The 16,039-nt window shown below is 41.7% G+C and overlaps 1 protein-coding gene across 1 annotated transcript in view; it reads right to left on the minus strand.

Annotated features, from left to right (window-relative positions):
- The window catches only part of SPAG1 (sperm associated antigen 1), a 53,136-nt gene extending 40,346 nt beyond the window's left edge, over positions 1-12,790 (minus strand). Inside the window, exons 1-7 of the mRNA XM_084849015.1 lie at positions 12,673-12,790; positions 5,837-5,978; positions 5,021-5,180; positions 3,493-3,618; positions 2,602-2,669; positions 1,689-1,798; positions 195-300 (exon numbers count right to left, since the gene is read on the minus strand). Of these exons, the coding sequence (XP_084705141.1) occupies positions 195-300; positions 1,689-1,798; positions 2,602-2,669; positions 3,493-3,618; positions 5,021-5,180; positions 5,837-5,976 (710 nt within the window). The 5' untranslated portion in view covers positions 5,977-5,978; positions 12,673-12,790. The remainder of the gene's footprint in view (positions 1-194; positions 301-1,688; positions 1,799-2,601; positions 2,670-3,492; positions 3,619-5,020; positions 5,181-5,836; positions 5,979-12,672) is intronic.
- Positions 12,791-16,039: the final 3,249 nt, after the last annotated feature.

The raw sequence follows: 16,039 nt of genomic DNA on the forward strand, positions 1-16,039 counted from the left end.
TGTGGTTTGCCATTTTGACCCTTGGCAATCAAGCTGCTCAGAACACCTCTGCTGCCTAGTGCCAGAACAAGGCTACTGTTTTGAAAGTCAAGTATTTAAAGTTCTTTGTTAGTTCAACAACAGCTCAGCAAAATCAAATAAAGTATGAATACTGTAACAAATTAAAAAGAATGACTCAAACAGCATTAACTCACCGAATGTAGTAGGCAACTGCTTCTTTGTAATCTCCTATGACAAATGCTTCATTGCCTTTTTCTTTTTCACGATTAGCAATAAATGTCTTTTCTTTCATAGTCATACCTTGAAAAAATTAATTACATATTAAAGGAACAAAAATTGCAAGCAAAACCAAAAACATTCAAATATAAAACATTACAGATAAAATTCTGTTTTGTATATTACTATAGGTACAATCCACAAGAGCCCTCTGCTGCATTGATCTGAGCCTCTTCCTCATCCAGGTATCAATCCTCAGCATTTAAATAAGGTGCTGTAACTCAGTCATAGACTTTGCATGCAGAAGGTCACAAGTTTAACCCACAGCATCTCCCGTTAAAAAGAGATGGCTACGCTGGAAAATACTTCTGCCTGAGACCTTGGAGAGCTACTGTCAGTCAGAATAAACACTTGTGAGCTACATAGGCCAACAGTCTGATCTGGTATAATGAAGCATAATTTGTTCAACTCTTTTAGCACCACAGTGACAGTGGTTGAAGCTACTCTTTGTAATTTTTTTGCTTTAACCGTATGCCATTGGAAAGGGTTATAAAACTTTAAAATCCTATTTACAAAATATTTTTTTAGCTATATTATTGGTTTATCATCCAAAAACAATAGATTTTTAATACTGAATTCAGGGTTGCTGTGTTTTTTCATTATGAAGTGACAAGAAGGTAAAATAGTGAGAAATTATTTCTGAAAAAGGATATTTAAAAACTGGATATGTGCAGGAGTCACTGACAACATGTAAAATACAGACAACCAATTTTTTTTACAAATAATCTCATCATGTTATAGGATTATCAATTCACACTATTGCTGAGTATCTATCTAATGGGCACTTACACCCCTGCCGATTACCTTCTGCCCCGCAAATTCCCTTCCGGAAGCAGCAGGTCCTGCTGATTCTGCAGCACAAGTGGAACACACTGCTTACGCAACAGAGGTTTAGTGCTTCCTAGGTGACACCCTGAGCAGAAATATTCATTTCTGGATTGGGACAGCTCGGTGGAGCTCCCTTATGTGAGTTCCACTGACCTGCACCCTCCAGAAACAAGTGTTTCCGCTAATGTCAGATTACCCCCGGAAGTGCTAAATTGCAGTTGCACAAGCAGTGGGGGCTCCTTGCACAACAGAATTGGTGCGGGTGTAAGCGCCCTGTTGGATACTGCCTAGGGATTCCTTCTATGGGCAAATGGGGCTACTACACTGATGCAATTGATGTAGCACTAGCATAATCAACCTCTAGCACAATGGCATTAGTGTAAGCTGGTGCAATGGGTTTCCCTGGAAAAACCTGTCGTGCCAACTTATGCTATTAGCATGTGCTACAGCTCACTTATACTAGCACTACATAACTGTGTAAGGACAGAGGCCCCACTGGATACTACCTTGTGTGTGTATCAGACTTATTTTGCAATAAATGGCAGAAACAAAAACAATCACTACAGTACGGAATGATCACGTACCTGTTGTGTCAATCTCCATTTTTGGTAAACTTCTGTTAGTACTAAAGCTGGCTTTAGATATGTTTTCTTCATTTCCATCAATTTTGGAACATTCTTTTTCCACATCAAACCTTAAATTCAAAACAATTCACTATATATTTTTATATTGTGTGTAATTATAATAAGATGTTTCCATAATGCAGTTTGACAAAAGAACTGCATTGCATTAGACCAATTGTCCACCATAACCCATACTGCCAGTCAATTTAGTCAGCACCTCTTCACAATAACAGGCAGCTGTTTTTCCCAGTTTTGACATCAGAAATGCTCCTTTCAACAATGTCAGGGACTGAATTTGGACCATAAGGCCACTTCTTATGCAGTTGTCTCCAGGTAGCAAAAAGCATGCACTCCATTACATCTTAAGTGAGGCACATAAATTAGTATCAGGAATGCTTTGCATAGAGCCAAACATGTGTTAGGCATGGAACTGTATTAAAAAAAATCAGTTGTGTATTCTGTATGTTTAGTTCTATTAAACATACAGAACACACCAAAACTGAACTTCTTAGAATACTCCTTATACTAATTTATGTGCATCACTTAACTGGTAACTAGAACATTGAATAGGCTGTGTTAAATTTTAAATGTTCTTTGTATATTTATGTATCTTATATGTTATACTTCTAAACTGAAGCTTTATTAATGCTATCACTGGGTTGGATCCAAACTTAGTTATGCTTAGAGTAGACCTATTGAAAGCAATGGGACTTAAATTTGTCATGACCCATGATTTCAACGAGTCTACTCTGACCAAGTTTGGATCCAACCCACTGTGTTAACATAAAAATATACTTTCCTTCTTAAAAACCTACATAAATATTCAATAGATAAATAATGGAATTAGATCATTAGCAGACCACATCTCACATACTTATCCCATTCTCTGTAATCCCTTGGTACATTTTTATTCTTTATTTGTTTGTTCTTTGAAGTTTTACTCTGCAAAGAAGAGTCAGACAAGATATAAAAAATGAACTTTTCATAAAGGAATTTGTTTTGCTATTGTATTTCATGTAAAACCAGCATTATAACTCATGTCCTATATAAACCTATTTTAGGCACCTCAAACTGAGGCTCTGGGTTCAGGTATATCCACGAAGTAACACATTCACTTCCTACTCTCTACAGTTATGTGCTTATCAACCAACAGTTAACCAAGCAGAAGCGGAACCACCACCAAGCAGTGCCTCCATACTCAACTCAGAGATCCTATCCAAAAGGCTACCATGGTTGATGGTATCGATATCATCACCAGGAAATCTACAGGGTTACATTCCCCATCTCTCTCCTGGCAAAGGTCATCTCATAGGGCAACCAAAGCTGTTTCTGTCCCAAACCCTGGCTTGAAGCCCAGCTGAATGGATCCAGAAAATCAGTTTTGGTCCAAGTTAGATTTCTTCAGGAACTGTCAAATTATTATCTCTTTCCATTGATCTATTCCAGATATGGCAACTCTGATGAGCCCACTGAGTTCAGTTTAAGACTACAGTTCTTAATTTATTTAGAACTAACTCCAACTGAACTCAGACTTATTTCTGAATACAGATATAAATGCACAGGATCAGGTTGCACATCTTAAGAATCTCCTCTTAATTTGTGAATTGCACACATATAACTTGCAAACATATATAAATATTTATAATGGAGAAAACCCTGGTGAAGAGAAGCATTGCAAACATAATCTATGGAAAAAAGTACGTACACAGAGTAAAGTTCACATATATAGATACTGAACATGAAGTACAGAAACAGAGGTGCACACCTGACCAGTGGGATAACTGCTATCTGAACTACGAACTGGTGGCAAATTTTCCACATTTTCCTTGAATACATCCGTTGTAGGATACCGCATTTTATACTCTTCTTCTTTCATTTCCGTAATCCAGCTCTGAAAGAAGCAGATAACATCAACACATACCTCAAAATCTGAAATCTTAATGTCGCTGGTAAAGATGATTTTTTAAAAATGTATTTATGATCCCGCCCCCTCCCCCAATTACTGCAGGATAAATGCTGAATGCAAAAGGGAAAATAGCGACATAGGCCAGTATCCAAAGGCTGCTTTAGGCATGCCAAAAGTCTTGTATTAGCTCAGTGAAATTTTTGATTGCAGATTTTAAAAAATTATTTGAATAGCAAACTCTCATCCTATTTTACAACTGCATTTGAAAGCCCCCTCAGGTTTTTGACACGCAAGGGCGGGGAGGCTACTGGTTGAGAAATACAGGACCAAATGCCTCTTCATTCCATGGTACTAGTTCCTCAGTTCTTTATATCCTCACCACAGTTCTTTGCATTATATTACATATTTAACCATTGTGTTTAATCTATTTTATTCTTATACGTTAAACAGATATTCTATATACATTTCAAACCCACAAGGTTTTTTTAAATAAATGTTTTAAAATTATTTTATGTAAGCCACCTTGATAATTGGACTAAAGGACTGAATATAAATTTTAACAAACAAAATGGTTTCCTACCCAACTATGGGGCGAGACTACAAATTACATGTACTTCCTGATTTCCCCCCCCCCACACTTATTTTTATATAGTGTACAATGCAGCACCTAAGGCTGCAGTTAGAAGCAGAAGACTAGTGTGGAAGGAGAGGGGCCTTACCCCTTATGCTGTTTTTCAACTGAAACCCCACCTCCATGTCTTTTCCCCAGATAGGGTAAGCCGCCAGAGGGAGTAATTTTAACAGAAAAACATGCAAAGGAAAGGAATTTAAAAGCCTCTCCGCTCCCTCATTAGTCTTCTGCTTCAAATTGCAGCCTCAACATCTGCACTGCATTTTAAATGCAAAAAGGAGGAGGAGGAGGAGATTACATGTCGTTAGTCCCACTGTGAGTCATCCCTTCCATTTCAACTACACAGTAGCATTTTTTCATTTATTGGCCCAAATGATGATACCATAAGCTCTATAAGTACATTTCACCTGCAAGGAACTTCAAGACAAGTTTTCCAATGAAAATAAGATTCAAGAAACACACTATTGAAAAAGCACATAGTTATTGATTTGCCATTATCACCTCTCTTAAGAGCCAGGATGAAGTCCTAACAAAATGTACTTTATATGAGAATTATATTAAAATTTAGGAACAAGAATTACAAAAATGTTCTGCTCCTCACTAAGGGAAAGATCCATCTGCTGAAGTAGGCTAGCGTAGGAGGGAATTCCATATACAAGTGCAAAGCGTGCAGGAGGGGAAAGAGAAGATTCAGCAAGGCACTAGATGAGGCCTTAAATAATTATTTTAACACCACAGAATGAAGTTATGCAATACCTTCATTTCATTATTTATTTTTTCCCATTCCTCAGTGGTAAAATCCGAAATGGTGGCTGCAGGTTTCTTTCTTCTCAGAACTCTGCTATATGGAGCCAAAGACTCAATGCGTTTTTCACAAAATAACGTAAGATCAGGATAAAAGCCTTCCTCACCAGACCTTAAAACAAACAGATGACCCGAGCATATAGCATCCCTTATTCATATCAGTATTTCAATTTTTATAGCATAAATAGTGATACTGGCACACTTTCTGAAATCCTTTGGTTTGTTAGTTTTCTCTCTCTCATTTTTTTAATCTGTTGAATCAAAAAATGTTAACTTGGGAGTTCTTGTAGCACCACCACTCCCAGCATATACACATCCTGTTTATCTTCCACTGTCAATTATTGTTTCATTTGCTAGACTTATAAGTGCTTAAAAAACTGTATTGCGCTTTTTCTTTGTTTTTTAAGCTCAATCACCTTTCAGTGCCTTCACTCCACATGAACAAAAGATCTGTAAAGCTCAGAGGACTAACATTCTTACCAGCCTAAATGAGCTTAATAAAGATATTATTTATCTGCTTCTCATTTTAGAATCCAAATAGTTTCAGGTGTACATTTTCCTCTAATTTATACTTTAATAACAAGGCTGTACAGTTTCAGTTTTTTAACTGAAAATTGTCATCCCTTACATCAGTTTATATCACCTACAAAATAAGTGATAGTGTTATTAGGTTCCAAACACAGACATTTATTGCAAGGATCACCACTGTCCAGTAATTTTTTAAAAAAATAACTTTCATAAAGAAATAAATGTCATTTAAAAGTTTACCTTAGGATCCTGAGAATCTTTTCCAAATATTTAACATCTGTACATGTTTCAATGAATTTATAGTCCAGATGGTCAATAGGAATGTTGTATGTTTTTGTTGTTCCTTGGCCCAACAAAGATGAAACTTGATCAGCACTCATAGCTAGAAATATACAAGATAATCTTTGCACTACATTTTTCCAGTGTTATTCAGAGATATTTTGAAATTGCTCAAGCTTCCTTGTTCACATATGTTGCAAATTCTAATTTTATTTATTTATTTAAGCTGCTTCTATACTGTTTGACATTCCAGGATTTCCAGTTTACATAAAAACACATACAATATAAAAACAGTATAGAATAATAAATACCTTAAAAACTTTAAAACAAACACAGTAAAACAGAGCAGTGTCATGACTGATTACAAGTCAGGGAAAGCCTGAGTGAACAAACACATTTTCAAGAGGCATTTGAAGCTCACCAGTTTCAGTCTCTCAACCTGCACGTGGGAGAGAGTTCCAGAGCGCAGGTGCCACTACTAAGGCCCAGTTACATGCTGTTACCTGACTAACACACTTTTGGTTGTGGACCAACTAATAAGGCCGCCTTGGAAGATCTCAGGGGTTGATTTAGTGTATATTGCGGAAGGCGGCCTGGCCCCAAGTTGTTCAGAGCTTTGAAAGTCAACAACAAAACCTTGAACACAGCTCAGTAGCTAATAGGCAGCCAGGGCAGTTCTGTTAACACAGGTGTAATGTCTGTATAGATAGGTGCTCCACTGCTGTATTCTGCACTAGCTGCAGAGTCCAAACCAGGTGCAATGGCCTCACATAGAGCACATCACAGTAGTCTAATAATGAAGTTACCACTGCATGAATCACTGTGGCTAGGCTATCCCTATTCAGGAATGGGTGTGACTGGCACACTGACCGAAGTTGGTAATAGATGCTCCAGGCTACTGAGGTCAACAGGGCATCCAGTGACAAGGACGGATCCAGGAGCACACCCAAATGACATACCTGCTCCTTTAGAGAGAGTGCAACCCCATCCAGAACAGGCAAACACCCAAATTCCTGGACCTGGGAACTACCCACCCATAGTCTCTCTATCTTATCAGGATTCAACTTCAGTTTGTTACCCATCATCTAGTCCATGACTGCACCCAGGGACTGGTTCAGAATGTGCATGGCCTCTCCTGTCACAGAGAAATAAAGGTGGGTGCCATCAGTATACTGGTGTCACCTTGTCCCAAATCTCCTAATGACTGCTCCCAAAGGCTTCATAGAGATATTAAATAACATTTGGGGCAAAATTGTGCCTGGTGGCACCCCACAATTCAATTACCAGGGGGGCAAGGCACATTCACCAAGTGTTATCTCTGGAATGAATCCTGTAAGAGCTGCACCACTGTAAAACAGTGCCCCCAACTCATGGAGGTGGTCCAGGAGAATACCATGGTCAATGGTATCAAAAGCCGTTGAGAGATTAAGAAGAATGAACAGGGTTGCACTCCCCTTTCCCTCTCCTGAAGGAGGTCATCCATCAGGGTGATCAAGGCCGATTCCATCTCAAAATTGGGCCTGAACCCAGTCTGAAATGGATTCAGATAATCAGTTTCATTTAAGAGTGCCTGCATTTGAGACACCACCACTCTCGCAAGCACCTTACCCCAAAAGGGGGTATTGATGACTGGATTATAGTTGGCATGCATTTCTGGGTCCAGGGAAAGTTTTTTCAGGAGTGGTTGCACCACTGTCTTCTTCAAGGCAGCTGGTACTACACCAACACATGCAGTGATGTGTTCACCGCTCCTCTGATCCATCTCGTCAGTCCACCATGGGTTGTGACAGGATTTGCCAGAGTCTAATCTATTACCTGAGAAATTTTTCATGGGAACCAAGCACAAGGAGAGGAAGGTTGTTTAGGGGTGCTGAACACTTTCTGCCTGGTCTGTTTGTGTTTCCAGAGAATCCTGTAACACGAAAACTCCAAATTGGCAACTGATGCTGCACAAGAAATTTGGAACTTTGTCTGGTTCCCTGTTAGGATTCACCCACTCTGTCTCTACTGCCTTATACTTTCTGCCTGAACTACTGGTCTCTCCCCTGGACTCATCATCCATCCTGGACCTTTGTCTGTTGGGCCTTTGTTAAAACCTGCTGTGGAATATAATGCCCTAATTATAGACCATGGATTAATGTTTGCCATGAACTGAGTATCTTTGTCTTTGATTGCCCAGAATACCTTCTGGTCTGGACTGTCTGTGACTTTTAAGACTGTTGTTTTTCCTTGACCCTTGTACAGCAGAAATTTCCAGTGCAGACTCTGTTGTTGGACCTGATCTTTGCTGGAGTGCATGAATTTCTAACCTTGTCTGATTTTAGGCCTGTCTCCTGGATCAGGTTCTGCCAGGGGCCCTTTTCAGTAGAAGCCCTGAGGGAAACTTCTCTGCTGCTTAGGACTCCTTTAGCCAGGTCTTCCAGTCTATGATGCTTGCAGCCCCAACCAGCCTATTACTGTTCAGTATCCTGAGCCTGAATTAGTGAAATAGCCCCTGTGCGTAGAGACCCTACATCTAGGAATGTCCTGATTTGGGCACAGCTGAAACATACAAGAAAATTGACCAGGCAAGACTACACATATAAGTGCACGCTGGTGCACTTACGAAAGACTGACAAAAATAATGATAATTTTAAAATTATGTCCCCATTTGCACATGTCTGAGGTACCAAAAAATTAAAAACCAGGGAATTAAAAGGGGTGGCAATCAGAGCGGCTGGGGGCAGGCTGAGGAAACAAGAAGGGTTCCGTCTCAAAGCTGCCTGGGATACGAACTGGAGCCAGCCCAAAGACTGAAGGAGGAGGAGGGGGAGAACAAGCCACGGCAAGCCCAATCGTCTGTCAGGTGCACTGTAGTTGTTCTATGAACAACCAACCCACTGTGGATTATTTGCAGGGTGCCGTAGTGTGATGTGCGAACCCGCCCATTGTTTACATTTCTGTCCTCTTTATGCAAGTCACAGGGAACACTTACATGCTCATTTCCTGAGCAAAGGTTTGGATGCTGTAGTATCAGAAAACTGATTGTTTTAACTGCAAAACTGTAATCTTTTAAATGTTAAAACGTATGCAATACATTGTTACTCTAATTATTTACAGATTTAGGTATTATGTGAATTTCAGTATTTTGTTTTGCTTGATGTAACAATTTATTGTTATGGCTGCTTGACCAGACAATAAATTGGTCTGTTTTGAATGGTCTTCAAAACGCAATTCAAGGGACTGCTGTTGAACTACAGATTTATAAGTGATTTCGTCCTTATATCAGGGTTTGAAAACCACTGTGCTGAGATTTTCAACCTCTTCCAGTAGGTTTAAGAAGTTAATCCCTGATTGGTGTACCAAAGAAATTTTATACTCTGGACTTAATGGTCTTACCGGGGGGGGGGGGGGGGGTGTTAGGTGGCCATGTTGTATTACTTCAGTTGTGAAACACACAGCTAGCATTTCTCTTCTCTTCCCCCTCTACTGCTGTTCCATGCTTCTACATCCCTGACATGTTATAACAAACACCCCCCAAAAGATTTGACAATCCCAATTAAAAAATAAAGATATGCTCTGAGCATGTGCAGTTTTGCATTTTTGACTCATATCATAGGACCCTCAAGATTACAGCAATAAAATGAAGTTTGCTTCTTCTACCCTGATGCTAACAACATTTAACTGGGAAAAAGCACCTTTTGCTGTAGAAAAGGATAATATATATTTTAAAGTAAAAATAATAAAATGAGCATGACCAGCCAGACAGCCACCCCAACTATAAAATGTTTTTTTAGAATAAGAAGGATGCTGTGATGAGCAGCATCAGTCCCAGTGGGCCCTGGCATGCCCATGGCGGTGCAGGTGCTACCGCTGACTTATCTGACTCTGTCCAATCACCTGATGCTCTCTGGGTGGTCATTAGGGGGCCTTCTGAGCTGTGGGGCCCTACGGTCCATCCCTAGCTGCAAGACTGCACCCCTAGCCTCTTCTCCACACCTTTTGCAGCTAGCAGGACATGCAGCAAAGGCAGATGAACTCACTGATGTGGATGGTGTCGCTACAATTCTCACTGTGCATCTCCTGATTCAGCACTGCTGCATTCCATTCTCCCATCACTGCTGACTGCTTACAAATGGAAGAGATGGGAGGAAGGAGTTAATCTGTTCTGGGAACATTCCCCCTTTGGCTGGGGAACAGAGTACAAGCATGAAACCTGCCTGGTGTTGCAGCATGTTCCTATCAACACCCTCTAGCTATCTACAACCAATAGATGGGGAGGTGGGAAGCAGAATGCAACAGCATCAGGATGTAGTTACACCTCATCATCTCTATCCTGCTCCTCCTGACTCTAGATTCTTGGAAAATGATGAAGTGGAAGAACATAAATGTATCATTTCCTACTGCTTTTCAATGTTGAGGATTAAGCAAATATTTTAATAGCTATTTTGCATAGTCGATTTTATTGAGCTTTTTGTTTTAAATGCTATTCTGGTCCTAAGCCCCTGGAGTGTTAGGATTCCAGAAATGCTCAGTAACTTTTTTCAGCTATCTAATTATAACCACTATCATACATATTGCCAAATACTGTAGCACAAATGAAGGGCTGCATATTTTGGTTGTTCTCTGTATCTCACTACTCCCAGAACTACTCTATGCCTGAGAGTTTCCTGCAAATTACCTCCTCTTCCCACTGGCAGCCCTAGCAAGAGTGAAGATCTGCACTCACAGGATAATTGCACATGCCTAATAGCTCAGAAAGGACTATCAGGATCCAGCTCCTAGTATTTAAAGAATAACAGGCAGAAGTAATTAAGAAAATAATGTGAAAAAACTATAGAAATGTCTGAATATGGCCTTGTTGTATATCTAATGCATTATCAATTGTGTGTGTGTGTGTGTGTGTGTGTGTATATATATATGTGTGTGTATATATTTGTGTATTTTTAATTTCAGCTGCAATGAAGAATGATAGTGTAAAGTCTTCCTTTTTCTTCACCTATAATTATAACGTTGATTTAGAAGAGGAGGCTACTGATCTCCATAGTAGGTCTTTATATGTAAACATCCCATTTTATAACAAACCCAACGAAGAATCCTGTAACATTTGTAAAGAATAGTCCCAGGATAAATGCCCTCTATAGTTAAAAAAAGGTATAGCAGCAACTTTTTCAGCATTAGCAACTGTTGCTATGTTCTAACTGAGTAACATAGAGCCTAGAGATTTCAGGAGACACTGGAAAAGAGATCAGGCCCTGCCTTTACACAGCTTCATAAAACTATGAGTGCTGGCCTCACTTTCATTTTTTAGTGTATGCTGCAAGCCCCCCAAAACAATAAACTTCCACAGGTCTCCACCTTCAATCAATTTGAGACTCAAAAAAATTCCCACATTTTGCTCAACTTTAACCCAGAGACTGCTGAAAATGTTCCCCTCCCAGTCAAACTATATTCACACCCTTTGCCACTGGTTTTCCTGCACAAACCCCTTGGGTATATGTTCATCCTTACTGGACCCTACAGCAAACATGAGGGAGGAGGAAAGGGGGCATGATCAATACAGATAGGTGTGTGAACATAGTCTTCTGCCAGTGTAGTATACTGGTGAGATTGTTGGATTTAAGACTTGGGAGATATAGGTTCAAATTCTCATGAAGCTCACTGGGTGACTTTAGGCCAGTCACCACAACCTTTTAGCCTATCCTACCTCACAGGGTCGCTGTGAGGATAAAAGAGAAGCAGGGCAGAACCATATATGCCACTCTGAATTCCATGGCGGATAAAAACTAAATATATATATTGGCATCAGGCTCCCCCTCCCGCCCACCAGCCCAGCTTGCTTGCCCCAAGTGAAGTCCATTTCTATCGGTGCACGTGTGCCTCCCGCTACCCCAGCACTAGAGCTCCTTCCCCATTCGCATTACCCCGCACTCAGGGCCAGCCTGAGGAATGTGCAAGCCAAGCACCTGCCCGGGACACCAAGGTGAGCTTAGTGACTCCGTTGTCCAGACAACGGACAACGGTGATCCAGACAAGGCAGAAACACCTCCTCCCTCCGGCGCTTTAAAATGATATAAGGCCCACATTGCCTTGCAGACGGCGGTTGAGTTTTATTTATTACATTTGGTTTTTTAAACATCTGTCCCACCTCCAGTTTACAAAGGTGTGCTGTCTGCACTGAGCTGGGACAAAGGAAAGCAGGATCTTCCTTTAACCAGGTTATTTGGGTACTAACTATAAAAATGAACTTCCACGATTTTTCTCCAAAGTATGATCCTTTCCAAATTCCAGCTAAATATCATTTGTTCTAGCGACAAAAATCAGCAGAACACGACTTTACTTTGAGACAACATTGCCAAATGCCATAACAACTACAAATACTGTAAGGGTGCAATCCTATACATGTTTAGACAGAAGAAAAAAGCCCTATCACTTGCAGCATCCCCCAGCCAGCATGGAAATTGTAGGGCTTTTTTCTGCCTAAATATGCATAGGATTGCGCCCCAAAGGTAATATAGATAGTAATTCTAGACAGTAACATCGAAAGCAGAAAGCTGAGACGGTGGGGGAAGCGACGGGCCCCCCAAACGCATTCCTTGCTCAGGGCGCCAGGGCCCCCACCGCGAAGTCCCCCTCTCCCGACTCCTCTCATCCTCCCAGCCCGCCCCCCACTCCCGCCGCTGTTGCCACAGCATCTCTCCTGTAGGTGTGGCACACCTGCTTCCTCCCTCGGTTAAGGTAACGCCACTGCTCTGCCTTTTTCCCTTCCCAACCGTCCTGTTACAGGACACGAAGCGCCACACGCTTGTCCCCCTCACCTTCCGAAGCCCGCTGAAGCGGCCGGCGGCGAAGACTCGCATAGGAAGGGAAGCGACGACCTGCCCGCGCAGCGCCCGCCCGCTTCACAGGCGGACCCCCTCAGAGGCCAGTCTTTCTGGCCCGGGTCCTCGAGCGCATGCGCGGAAAGCGAGCCTTTCCCTCCCCCATCCCTCAGGCGCCGTTGGAAAGAAAGGAAGGGAAACGGCTGCCTCCAGCAGGGGCCGCGCGTTGCGGTTGCTAAGGCAACGCTCCCTCACCGCTCTGGAAAAGGCACGTTGGGGAGCGGGATCCAGACAAGGCAGGAACGCCTCCTCCCTCCGGCGCTTTAAAATGATACAAGGCCCACATCGCCTTGCAGGCGGCGGTTGAGTTTTATTTATTACATTTGGTTTTTTTAAACATCTTTCCCACCTCCAGTTTACAAAGGAGAAGAACAAACCATTTAACAAGGAAAACAATAAACTGGAAGCTGTTAAAACTAGCAGCATTACCACGTTAACAAAAAACCCCCTAAAAACTAATATGCCACCTTTTCTAAAAACTAATATGCCATGAGTAAACTCAAGGAGGCTCACAAAATCAAAGCTACATAAAGAAATTATTACCCTAAATACATACAAATAGGGAGAAATAATGAAATCTAGCCTTCCCCATCTGCTTGCTGGAATCTGATGAGATCATGGATGTAGGGATGGCAAATGGCCATGCCAGCTGGGAACGATGGAGTTGCACTCCCAATACATCTGGATGGCACCAAGTTAGAATCACAGAATAGTAGGGTTGTATAGAACTACTAGAATAGTAGCTCCCCTCAGTCTTCTCTTCGCAAAGCTAAACATGCCCAGTTCTTTAAGTCTCTGTTCGTAGGGCTTTGTTTCCAGTCCCCTGATCATCTTCTTTGCCCTCCTCTGAACCCTCTCCAGATTGTATGCATCTCTCTTAAAGTGCGGCGCCCAGAAGTGGGCACAGTACTCCAGATGATGCCTAACTAGTACTGTGTAGAGGAGAACTAGTACCACCCGGGATTTGGAAGCTATGCTTCTATTAATGCAACCCAAAATAGCATTTGCCTTTTTTGCAGCAACATCACATTGTTGGCTCATATTCAGCTTGTGATCTACAACAATTCCAAGATCCTTCTCACTTGTAGTGTTGTTGAGCCACGTATCCCCCATCTTGTAACTGTGCATTTGGTTTCTTTTTCCTAGGTGCAGAATTTGGCATTTGTGGTTGTTCAGTCGTTAAGCCGTGTCCAACTCTTCGTGACCCCATGGACCATAGCACGCCAGGCCTTCCTGTCCTGCGCTCTCTCCCAGAGTGTGCTCAAGTTCATATTCATTGCATCAGTAATGCTATCTAGCCATCTCATCCTCTGCCGTCCCCTTCTCCTTTTGCCTTCAGTCTTCCCCAGCATCAGGGTCTTTTCCAGGGAGTTTTCTCTTTGCATTAGGTGGCCAAAATATTTGAGCTTCAGTATTTGTCCTTCCAATGAGCAGTCAGGGTTGATTTCCATTAGAATAGACTGATTTGACCTCCTTGCAGTCCACGGGACTCGTAAGAGTCTTCTCCAGCACCACAGTTCAAAGGCATCAATACTTCGGTGCTCAGCCTTCCTTATAGTCCAGCTCTCACAGCCATACGTTGCTACTGGGAATACCATAGCTTTGATTATATGGACCTTTGTCGGCAAGGTGATGTCTCTGCTTCTTTCTATGCTGTCTAGGTTTGCCATAGCTTTCCTCCCAAGGAGCAAGCGTCTTTTAATTTCATGGCTACAGTCACCGTCTGCAGTGATCTTGGAGTCCAAGAAAATAAAATCTGTCACTGCTTCCATTTCTTCCCCTTCTCTATGCCAGGAAGTGATGGGGCCAGATGCCATGATCTTAGTTTTTTTTAATGTTGAGTTTCAAACCAGCTTTTGCACTCTCCACTTTCACCCTCAACTAGAGGCTCTTTAAGAACGCCTCTTCACTTTCTGTCATTAGGGTGGTATCGTCTGCATATCTGAGGTTGAGGATAATTCTCCTGGCAATCTTAATTCTGACCTGTGATTCATCCAACCCGGCATTTCTCATGATGTACTCTGCATATAAATTAAACAAGCAGGGCGACAATATACAGCCTTGTCGTACTCCTTTCCCAATTTTGAACCAATTGGTTGTTCCATATCCGGTTCTTACTGTTGCTTCTTGACCCTCATACAGGTTTCTCAGGAGACAGGTAAGGTGGTCTGGTATTCCCATCTCTTGAAGAATTTGCCAGAGTTTGTTGTGATCCACACAATCAAAGGCTTTAGCGTACACAATGAAGCAGAAATATATGTTTTTCTGGAATTCTCTTGCTTTCTCCATGATCCAGGGAATGTTGGCGATTTGATCTCTAGTTCCTCTGCCTCTTCGAAACCCAGCTTGTACTTCCGGTAGTTCTCAGTTCGCATGCTGCTGAAGCCTAGCTTGTAGGATTTTGTGCATCACCTTGCTGGCATGTGAAATGAGCGCAATTGTGCGGTAGTTTGAACACTCTTTGGCGTTGCCCTTCTTTGGAATTGGAATGTAAACTGACCTTTTCCAGTCTTGCGGCCACTGTTGAGTGTTCCAAATTTGTTGGCATATTGAGTGCAGCGCTTTAACAGCATCATCTTTTAGGATTTTAAATAGCTCAGCTGGAATACTGTCATCTCCGCTAGCTTTGTTGTTACTAATGCTTCCTAAGGCCCACTTGACTTCACTCTCTAGGATGTCCGGCTCAAGTTCAGTGACCGCACTATCATGGCTATCAGGGACATTCAGATCTTTCCTGTATAGTTCTTCTGTGTATTCTTTCCACCTCTCCTTAATCTCATCTGCTTCTGTTAGGTCCCTGCCTTCTTTGTCCTTTATCATGCCCGTCTTTGCACAAAACGTTCCCTTGAGATCTCCGATTTTCTTGAAGAGATCTCTAGTCTTCCCCATTGTATTGTTTTCCTCGATTTCTTTGCATTGTTCATTTAAGAAGGCCTTCTTGTCTCTCCTTGCTATTCTCTGGAACTCTGCATTCAGAGGGATATATCTTCCCCTTTCTCCCTTGCTTTTCGCTTCCCTTCTTTCGTGAGCTACTTGTAAAGCCTCATCAGACAGCCACTTTGCTTTCTTGCATTTCCTTTTCTTTGGGATGGATTTCGTTGCTGCCTCCTGAACAATGTTACGGACCTCCGTCCATAGTTCCTCAGGCACTCTGTCTATCAGGTCTATCCCTTAAATCTATTCCTCACCTCCACTATGTATTCATAATGGATATGATTCAGGTCATAACTGAATGGTTTAGTTGTTTTCCCTACATTCTTCAATTTCAGCTGAAATTTTGCAAGAAGCAGTTCATGATCTGAGC

The sequence above is a fragment of the Heloderma suspectum genome, chromosome 4 (assembly GCF_057233095.1).
Source record: "Heloderma suspectum isolate Gila_16-S chromosome 4, 16-S_ref, whole genome shotgun sequence".
Lineage (NCBI taxonomy): Eukaryota > Metazoa > Chordata > Lepidosauria > Squamata > Helodermatidae > Heloderma > Heloderma suspectum.